Raw genomic sequence first — 10309 nt, 5'->3', positions numbered from 1 at the left:
GCGCAAATATTGTCTAGTGCGCAAATATACGTGTGGGCTCCGTACTTGGTATCGGTCTTTGTCTTTCTTTTCATACTTAGTAGGGCTCTTCGTTCGTTTAGTGAGGCTCTTCGTTCATTTAGCGGAGCTCTTCGTTTCATTAGTGAGTTTTTGGAGGGTTTCGCAAACTAGCGGATCTTTTTTTCCTTCCCATATCATTTTAGAAGTTCAGAAGTTCGCAAACAACAAGATTTGAGAAACGATTTTTACCAAATTGTTGGAGATACTATAGAAAAGATAAAGAATTGGGATGACAAACTGTCGGAGAAGATTTTTTTTTTCCTTATTTTGCTAAAAAAACTTATGGATAAAAAATCATTTGCCAACCTGGAGATGCTCTTATATGAGGTTAAAAGTAGTAGAAAATATGCAGCGGCACAGCCACGGGACGTCACGGCCAGCGGCTCACGAGCCACGACCAGCTTGTTCGCTTCAGCCGAATCTATCAACCAGCAGTAAAATCAGCGAACACAAACAAGACGGATCACCGGCGCTTCTAGCTGCAGCAATCCGACCGAGCGATCCGGTCACCATATGCATGTCGTGTAGCAACAGGGTTGAAATGCCCTATGCCTGCAACTGCAAAGCTGAAACCAAGACCGTATGTGCTCGGATCTTCTTGTGTTCTTGTGGCCGGGGGCGAGAGAGAAAGAGAAAGAGCAAGGGCCAACGAGGGACGTCTGTTACCAGCATCTGTTGTTGTCGATATATATAAATAAAGAGCCATATATATGAGGACTCTATAATTTCAATATGCATATCTCATCGCCAAGCCAATCTTTGCAACCATGTGGTGGACATCCGACAGCTAGAAATCCAGCAACGGCGGTACTATAATCCAGAGCTGGGGCAACCGGTACGCCTAAGAACATCTCAACTGGAATTTCAGAATTGCCGCCTAGGTGGCTTCGACTCTGCTACCGTGACACGGATCTGTCTGCCATCCAAGTCCTGCAGGGCATTGATAAACCAATTTACTACATCCTGAAAGAAGACTAGACTTTAAACTTCAAAGGCAATGACGCAAGAAGCTGGGAAAAGAAAATGGGATTGAGAACTCACGGAGCCATCAAGGTTCGATATCGCATTCTCAACCTCTTCAGCGGAACCATACGTGACGAAACCAAAACCCCTTGACCTTCCACTCTCCCTGTCATATACAATCCTCGCTTCCAGGACCTCACCTTGCTCACTGAACAGGTTTGCGAGAGCTGAATTGTCAACACCCCAGGAAAGGTTGCCCACGTAGACCCTGTTGGCATCACCCCTGGGTCCTCTTTGTGAGGATGGATCCCTGGGTGGTGGTGGCCCAGAATTCACCCTCAAACTTCTTCCATCAAGTACCTATATTTTGAGACCTTGTCAGATAGATAATGAAACAATGAACAACATTTAAACATTCTGTAACACAATATACTCAATCAACGAAACAGAATATATATGCTCTATCTGAAGCATTAAGAGTAATTATTAATGTAGAAATTGATTTATGCAATGCAGGATCTGGTAGGAAACCATGAACATCACCAAATTCCTAGAGTATATTGCAAAGGTCACATTTCCAGGTAAATAAGCTATGTCATACATTAGGAGAATGGTCCATGACAGCAAAATATGTTAACAAAGAATGTGCAATGCTCTGGAAGAACCAAAGTGAACTCACATAGCCATTGAATTGCTCAACAGCCGCCTCAACTTCTTGGACTGAAGACATGGTCACAAATCCGAATCCACGGCTTCTTCCGGTCAACTTGTCATAGATGACCTGCAACAAAATGTAACTTATTGATGGGGTGGTCTATTGTAAGAAGTTATGACCCCAGCTAATTACTTACTCGGCTGTAGTATCTTTTATTGCCTACCGCTGGAAGTATCAGTTAATTTCCTAGCAGCATGAACACTAGGATTACCAATTTTTATCGACGTTTACTGAACAGTAGGAATATTGCGCTTCTCACAACTTTGGTAGTATCAGGCAGCATGAACAGTAGGATCGCCAATTTTATCGACAAGTATAAAAAAAAAACGAAATGTGCTCACTACGGCCTGCTGATTATCGAATGCATATAGAACACGCACCTCGACCATCTCGACGGAGCCGGCCTGCTCGAAAAGTCCCGCGAGCTGGGCGCTGTCGACGCTGAAGGGAAGGTTGCCAACGAAGACCCTGAGATCCTCCGAGAACTCCTCCTCCCCGCCCGGCTGCCCCTCCGCTTCGAGTTCCTCCGTCACGGCCGCGGTCGCGGCCGCGCGCACGGGCTCGAGCGGCCTGAAGCCCGCCGCGGCGGCGGAGACCGCGTGGAGCTGCGGCAGGCCCGATGGGAAAAATGCTGCGGCGGACGGGGCGGCGGGAGTGGGCTTGACGGAGAGGGAGAGGAACTGGGGCGAGAGGGAGGTGGAGAAGAGCGTGGCCGCCATGGGAAGGGCAGAGGTGGGTTTGGATTTTGGGCTGATAGGGTTTTGGGGATAAGGTGAGGTGAGGACTGGACCGAGGAGTGAGGAGGGAGGAGACCCCGGGGTAGGGTAGGGTAGGGTAGGAGAAGAGCAGCGTGTTATAGTGATGCGGGTTCGTTTCTGGCCCATTATGTTGGGCCACAAAACGGTGAAATACAGTAGGCCTTTTGGTACGTACGCACGGCGGATCTAGGAGGAGTCCAGAACGCGGCCCGCCATACGCGGATTTGGATGCGGACGCGCGTACATGGTGGAATGCCTGTACGGGGCATGGGCCTGTGCACTGCAGGACGCCAAGTCGCGACCGCCGGTGCTGAGGTGCGCTGGACGCAGCGGCCGATCTGTGTTGCTACTTGCCACCGATCACGCATTTCTAGACCATAATAGGAGTTTGCTAAAAAACTTTTTTTTTCTTTTATACGGTGATCCGATACATTAGAATAAATACCTCATAATATATAAAGGAGCTATCAAGTTGCGGTCATGCTTGTAGTTTTTCTTCCTGGTCTTTTAAGGATGGTGCTTGTACCAATTTTGGTGCCTCGCCCAAACTAATATATGCATTACTTTTATATATTAATTCTACATCATTTTTTATCTCCATCAGTTTTCCCATATTAAAATCATGAAATGGATCTCTTGGATTGAAAGTGGGCTGAGCAAACAAGCAACCGAAACCAATTTATTTGCTTCATATTTTTCATAAATATCAATTATCAAACATCAGAGAAAGAAAAAAAAAGTCTAATCCTAGAATCTGGACAAAGTAGTAAGAAAGAAAGTACCACAAAACTGAAGACAATTTGGATGCTCATACTGACTGAAATTGGAAGAATGGAGAACTTTGGAAGTTGCTTACTTTGACTTTTGAAATATGAACATAATAGAGAAGATCACGGCTAGGGCAATGGGGCGGACTATGATGTGCTCTTGGTGCTCTTGACTCTAAGGCTACATGCTTGGCCAGCGCACAACAATGCCCATGACTGATCAGCCACGGTCGATGACCAGTGGCAGTAGGTCACCATCCACCGGAGTTCGTGCTGTCGCCAAGGAGAGATGATGCGTCGGCAATTTCGCATGAGTCGAAGTGATGGCCGAGTTGCCAATGCGGACGGTGGGCCTGACTGATATTGGGCTATGTGTTGGGGATTTTGTGGGTTGTTGTGGCCTCTCTAGGTCGACTCAGCAGAGTTGTGGGTGCAGACGTTTAGATTCAGGGGTACGAATACCGTAGAAACATGCATACTATAGTGTATTTCGTATTTTGGTCTGGGTGCGGTCGCACCCAGTATCTCTTACATGGATCCGCCCATGGTTGGACGAACGCCAAGTCGGCGAGCCGCGTCGCGGGGCTACAGGTGCGCCGCTGTAGCGCGACCTTTAGGGTCGGAGGCAGCCTGCTGGTGATGGTCGGAGGCAGAGCGGCGGCGCACAGCCACGGGCGTCCGTAGGCAGGCTCAGTTTGACGAAAAAGCGGGGACTTCACGTCTATATGTGTTCTTGTATGCATACACCTCTGACAATGGGCCTTTGTACGCAGCCGATGTACAAAACGGCATGGACAAAAGAGAGATAAAATTGTAGTGGCAGATATCAGAATAGACGAATTATAATAGCGTTTCTAAAAACTCAAAGAATTGTAATGGCTTGAATAAAAAAAAACTAATTAGAAGCGGGACCCTTAAGTTGAATTTGGGATATAGGACAACTCAACAACTTCTTGCAAAGAATCTTTAATTCGCCATCTCGGTCCTTCAATTTCATTTTAAGTAAGTTTTGAGGTCAAGGACCCAAAGTAATTAGAACTTGTGTCCCTAGCAGCAATCAATAGTTGAACAGTCCATGAACAAGTTAAAGAAAAAGTTGAGATCAGATAGTCACATGTATGGATATGAAAAATATCATGACTTAACAAAGATGTAGTTTGGCAATTTCATATGGCAACATCTTTGCATGTTCTTTTGATGACATGTTGATTTTTGCTTGTCAACTGTGTAATGCAGTCCATCACCATTCATTCACCTAAGGGTGTTTCTTGCTAGAATTGCTTTGGAGATCTTCATTATAGTGCTTCTTCCAACTACGCGGATGGCCTACCATTGCATATCTCCTTTGTAGGTCAACACTGGTTAGAGTTTATTTTGCGTCTTGATAGTAGAGAAATGTGAGCACGAGACACAAGTTGGCTAGAGTAGCAATCTGGTGGTTTGAGAACCCAACAGGTTTGAACAATGCAAGGAAACATGAGTGTGAGAAGGCTTGTTTATAAAAGGAGTATAACATTGCTGAGTCTCCTACGGACTTGTTTCTAATTTCTATGGCAATTCCACAAACTACTGTCGAAGTTACAAATGTTCACTATTTGACAAGAATTCATTTTCTTGGCAGAATTTCATTGTTACAATGTACCATCAATCTGAGTGTGAGAAGGCGACCCTCCGTCTCACGCTTGCCTTCACTCGAGGGTTTAGGGTTTCAGTGTCTGCCCGTGCTCCACCCATAAATTTTCTGCTTGGGTAAAGATAAAGACTACACGTCGATAAGATCAAACTCAAAACAACATTTCTTATGATCATCTTACATTGGATGCTTTAATTTTCCCGTTATAATACACCAGCATGATCATGCACCTATATATATGAAGAAAAAAATCAATAAAAATGCAAACAATTGAAAATGTAAAAACGACGCGGACGCAAACCGTTCAAAACCACACAGTTCTACGGACAAATGTTTCTGTAGAACGTTTCTTTAATTGTGCCATGGAATTTTTCAATCAATCTAATAAGAAAAACAGAAGCCCTCAACAGTGAAACACCAAATTCGTCACCCGGGCCTACTTCGTTGCGCATGTAGTGGCCGTCGCGGCTCCGCGGGCCGTGGCCCCTGCTGCTAGTGGGCTAGTGGCACCTTTGCAGAGACCTCCCCTGACCCCTCCTCCTCTCCTGCGGCGTTCCCGCGCGCAGAGTCTGTCGGCACTCAGCTCCAACTAGCCGGAACAGTATAATGGCCGTCGTCGTCCGTCGATAGCGATTGTGATTTAAAAAGGAAAAAAAAATCGTCTCTCTCGTAAAAGTGGCCACACGTACGCACATATGTTCTGATCGTAGCAACACCAGTAATTAATTCCTGCATGTTGATCGATGATAACTTAACCGATGATCCACAAGATTTCGCACATGGAAAATACGCGTCGTGTCAAAGCATATGCCCTACTACTTTCACAGTCGACTTAATTTATCAACGGCCGGTTCGGATATTATATATATATGCGACGGGAGATGTCGATGCATAGCGGACAAAGGACAAGCCAACAATAATATACAGTATCAAATAATCAACACACGTTGCTGATGGCGACACATCTCTATCTATCTACCTACCTACCTTTCTGCATGCTATGAGCATCCATCTTAACCCACCACATTAGGCTTTTAATTTTCCCTCGCACTGATATAGTAATAACAATACAAGGAAAACAATTAATCAACCTAGAAGCTTAATTAGTATTTTCTCCATTGCCATCCTGATTAATTAATAAAAAATATTCTCAAATTAATGATGGACATATGCATACATGTGCTTCCGAGCTTCTCCCGTTTTCCGTGCTTTTATTTTTCATCTTCTGATTTTTTTGGTATAATGCAGCCGACCTGCACCCTGGCCTTGACAACACATTTGGATAGCGACGTGCGGGCGGCATTCAGCCACGCCACTTTTCCGTGGAATCATATCCTGTCCGCAAACACCTAGTAGCACGACCTAGTATTAGCACGTGCGCACCAGCGCGCGCTGCACGTGATGGGAATATATACAAATCATGATGTGTAGTTCGTATAGAGCATGAAATAAAATATATCTATCATACTAAAATTATTTGTATTTTTAGATGTTTACACACAAATATACTGTATATAGACACATATTCTACCTCTACAAGTTTTTTTTTTAAAAAAATAAAGGAAACGAGTCCGTCTTCATCTATTGAGGCCTTGTTTAGTTGGTGAATTTTTTTTGGTTTTGGGTACTGTACCACTTTCGTTTGTACTTGTTAATTATTGTCCAATCATGGACTAACTAGGCCCAAAAGATTCGTTTTGTAAATTATAGGCAAATTATACAATTAGTTATTTTTTAATCTATATTAGGTGCTCCATGTATATGCCGCAAGATTCGACGTGACGAGAAATCTAATTTTTTGAAAACTAAACGAGGTCTGAGATCAAAAGAATCTGATCAATTATTACAAATTAAAAATAAAATGCCACAAGTATCCAAGTTCCAACTCATAACGTAATTCTAAAATTGCTTGGCCATCCAAAGGAGACAACGAAATTCTTTGTGGCTGCCTCTAGTGCTACAAACTTGCAAGATGGGTTTCTTGTTGCCGTCACATTGTTGCAATTGTGCCCATTGGTGTAACCAATGCATTCCTTTAAATAGTACTTGCAAAAAAAATAGTTTTGGGTCGACACTTGTAAGTCATTTTTTGTAAGCCATATTATCCAGCTGCCACTCCTATCAAACCTAGTACATAAAGAAAGGTGGAAGGAGAGGCCTCCCACCCTAAACCTAACTAACTAAACATGCAAAGAAAAAATATCAACACAAGGCTGCCAATATAGGAAATGAAGTCACGGTAGCAAGGCATCCACTGAGAAGAGATGAGACTATAACGACGAAGTATCCGCCCAAACAAGAACCACGGTGGCAAAGCATCCACCAAAGACAACGCGACAAAGTGTCTGCATGAGGAGGGAGCTTGAATCAACATCGGCAACAAAGATCCGCCCGAGCGCAAGCGGCAAGTATCCGCTGCAAAGAACCAAATGACTGTGATAACACCAAACACTAGGCTGGACAAATCAATGCAAAGATTAAGATGAAGCACACATAGGCAGAACACAGTGAGGAGCAACTTTGGCGAGAGAAGCGGAATGACAACAGAAGTGCCCCAATGAAGCCTCAAAAAGAGGGGATGACATCCACAAAAGCTCACAAAGTTGGAATGAGCGCACAAGATAAACTTTCCTCCTTGAGTCGCCCCCGACAACACATGTAGCAAACAAAAACTTTGATGATGTCCCAAGAAGGCAGATGGCAAAGGGTTGGCCACCGCTACCGGCTCGGCGCAAGAAGTAGGGAAGAGTTTTCACCCATACTGTTCGACCACTACCGTAAGGGGGTCCATCCCGCTCATAGCAATAAGACTGTGAGGGGAACAACAAAGGATGCACCATGGCTCATCAGACCTACGAGCGAGCCACATGATAGCTTCAGTGCTAGACCGTTGCCGTCCAGCCACAATCTTTATCGGTCACCAAACGAGCACTATAGATCTAGCCATCGTAAGCTGGCCCCTAGCCATGAACAACTACCATCCTCTATGCAGGCGACGTGCGGCCTAGCAAGGTCACCAGCTAGAGCACCAGAGTAGGCCGGCGTAGGGCCGGACCAACCGCAAGCCATCAGCCACTGGCCGGCTGCCAGTCATCGGTCATCACGGACAAGCACGGAGCCAAGCAATGTTGCTGCCATCCCATGGTCCTAGCCAGCCACGAGCACCCAAAAGGGCTTAATAGCTGGCTACCTAGACCTGGCTACCACCGTAGCGGGTCGTAGACACTAGATTCGGCCCTAGGGGCCGGATGCGGCTGGCTGGCCGCCCATTCTTATCGTAGCCAGCCACTGGCACCCCAAAGGGCACCGACCATCTAGACCTGGCTGTCGCCGCACGCACCCAAGGTCAAGGTAGTTAGGCGTGTGCGCTGTAGACGCTAACTCGGATATGGCCGACCGACCACCCTACCTCACCATAGAAGAAGAGGGTAGGGGGTGGTGTAGGAGTGAGGGGGGAGGGAGGCTGCAGACGATACCCTTTTTCGAAGACGCCGTGGACCGCTGTCACCACCCCTCGGGGGGAAAGAGGGGATGTGGTTGACACTACTATAGGATTTCTTTTAGGTGGCGGTGGCCTTTTTTTAATGGAGGCAAGCACCCTTTTTACCTGCCTCTATTATTCCTAGCCAGGCTAGCTTCTCGAACGGTCGCCTCAGTTAATGTTCATTAGAGGCAAGTTAGGGCAACTACCTCCATTTATCAATATTAATCGAGGCATTTGCCTTAAGTCGCGCACCTATATTAAACCATTAACCAAGGCGGGCAGGGCAACCACCTCTGTAAAGTCATGATTAACCATGACCTTTGATTGTAGGCGGTTGCAATACCCATCTCTATTAATCCTTCTTGTCTGCCTCTAATAAGATTTTTGTAGTAACGTGAAAAATGTGAAAAGTATGTCAGTATAAATTGGTTTTGGGTGCCAGTACGAAACCGACGATAGTGAAGATGAGCATCACTGTCCACTCTCACTATCGAAGCCCGAAACCGGTGGTGAGGGAGGTTTCGAGCTGAAGATGCTGCTGCTCCCGTAGCAGTGATTGTTATTAGCATGAGTAATAACATGTTGAAAACATGCTCAAGACGTCCGACCAGTCCGTCCATTCCCAAGTAGCTGTAACGTGCCGTTGCCGTTAGGCTAATCTCAGTGCTTGTTTCACTTCACGGTTTCCAAAACGTCACATCAGCTTTCACAGGATGAAATAATTGATGAAACTATACTCCACAATGCAGTGTTTCATCTCATCATTTCCAAAACAAACTAAAGCATTTAATTGCTGTCAAACGATCAGATCATATGCTCCGTTGGCCATGTAGCCATTTGTACCCAAACGTTGCATGTTAATCACTGCAGCAGAAGCGGTATAGGAACAATGATAAAATAAAGAGTTTTGACAGGAACCCATATTCATATATAGCAGTTCAGGTCACCGAAACCCTAAACCCTTAGGACTTAGGAGCAGATGTATTTATTCCTCGCTTTGCGCAAATGGTCGTCAGTGTCTTCTGCAAACAAGGTTTCTCACAGTCTCACAAACGCAATCGCTAGCGATAAGCTAGCTTCGCTAAAATGGAGAGGCGGGCGCAGGCCGAGCTGGACCTTGAGCTCAGGCTCCTTCCCGGCGACTCGGATCCGGAGCCGCTCGGCTTCTTCGTCTGCACCTACTGCGACCGCAAGTTCTACACCTCGCAGGCGCTCGGCGGCCACCAGAACGCGCATAAGTACGAGCGCACCCTCGCCAAGCGCCGCCGGGAGATCGCCGCCGCCATGCGCGCGCACGGGGCGCCTGCGGTGGCCGCCTGGGCCGCCGCCGCTGCCGCCACGAGGACCGGCTGTGCTGGGACTGTCAACGTCGCTGCTGGAGGTGACCCTGGCAGAGAGAGGCTGCGGGAAGTGCAGCAAGCCGTTCTGTCGCCAGAGCAATCGTCTCGCCTGCTGCTGCGCGACAAGAAGAGCTCGTCGTCGGAGTACGGCGTCGAGCGCCACGGCGAGCTGGACTTGAGCCTCAGGCTATGATGTGGGTTGTTTCTCTAGCACCTCTTGTTTCTCGCTTGCTTGATTAATCCGATCTCTGTATGCTAGATCAAGAATATATGTTCTTCGATTATATATTACAGTGTACAGTATTAAGCTGTCTCGTAGATTCACCGGTGTCTCCTGCATACATATATTCATTTCTTGGCAACGAAATAAGGATGATTGGCCGCTTTATGGATCTGGTTGGCTCGTTGTACAGTTGCATGTTATGTCTTCGTTCTGAGTTGGCCGCTGAATTTTTAGTGTAGTTTATTTTTTGGGGTTGTGTGTTGGGTTTGGGGGTGTTCTCAAGTTTCAAGCACTTAGTCATGCATGTTAGCCGAGCTTTATTCTGCAAAACTATTCACTGATTTATTATGAGAGAAAAATCCTATT

At 46.2% G+C, this 10309-nt stretch overlaps 2 protein-coding genes across 2 annotated transcripts; one reads left to right on the top strand and one right to left on the bottom strand.

The window, feature by feature from the left end:
• LOC8080763 (RNA-binding protein CP29B, chloroplastic) lies at nucleotides 694-2564 on the bottom strand. The gene is made up of 4 exons (XM_002465160.2): nucleotides 2119-2564; nucleotides 1703-1804; nucleotides 1102-1383; nucleotides 694-990 (listed from the first exon to the last, which is right to left on the bottom strand). The coding sequence occupies exons 1-4, from the start codon at nucleotides 2455-2457 to the stop codon at nucleotides 925-927; spliced, it is 789 nt and encodes a 262-aa protein (XP_002465205.1). The 5' UTR covers nucleotides 2458-2564; the 3' UTR covers nucleotides 694-924.
• Nucleotides 9368-10098, top strand: LOC8080478. The gene has a single exon (XM_002467746.2). The coding sequence runs from the start codon at nucleotides 9467-9469 to the stop codon at nucleotides 9911-9913; it is 447 nt and encodes a 148-aa protein (XP_002467791.1). The 5' UTR covers nucleotides 9368-9466; the 3' UTR covers nucleotides 9914-10098.

Source organism: Sorghum bicolor, chromosome 1, assembly GCF_000003195.3.
Source record: "Sorghum bicolor cultivar BTx623 chromosome 1, Sorghum_bicolor_NCBIv3, whole genome shotgun sequence".
Lineage (NCBI taxonomy): Eukaryota > Viridiplantae > Streptophyta > Magnoliopsida > Poales > Poaceae > Sorghum > Sorghum bicolor.
Note: the sequence above shows the minus strand (reverse complement) of the source record. Positions and strands in the feature narration are given on the sequence as shown.

What these genes read in the sequence shown, in the direction of transcription:
- LOC8080763 (XM_002465160.2), bottom strand. Translation starts at nt 2,457, where the DNA reads ATGGCGGCCACGCTCTTCTCCACCTCCCTCTCGCCCCAGTTCCTCTCC. An exon ending in TTGAGCAATTCAATGGCTAT is followed by an intron (nt 1,384 to 1,702) that starts GTGAGTTCACTT and finishes CTCAAAATATAG; the next exon opens with GTACTTGATGGAAGAAGTTT. An exon ending in TATCGAACCTTGATGGCTCC is followed by an intron (nt 991 to 1,101) that starts GTGAGTTCTCAA and finishes AATGCCCTGCAG; the next exon opens with GACTTGGATGGCAGACAGAT.
- LOC8080478 (XM_002467746.2), top strand. Translation starts at nt 9,467, where the DNA reads ATGGAGAGGCGGGCGCAGGCCGAGCTGGACCTTGAGCTCAGGCTCCTT.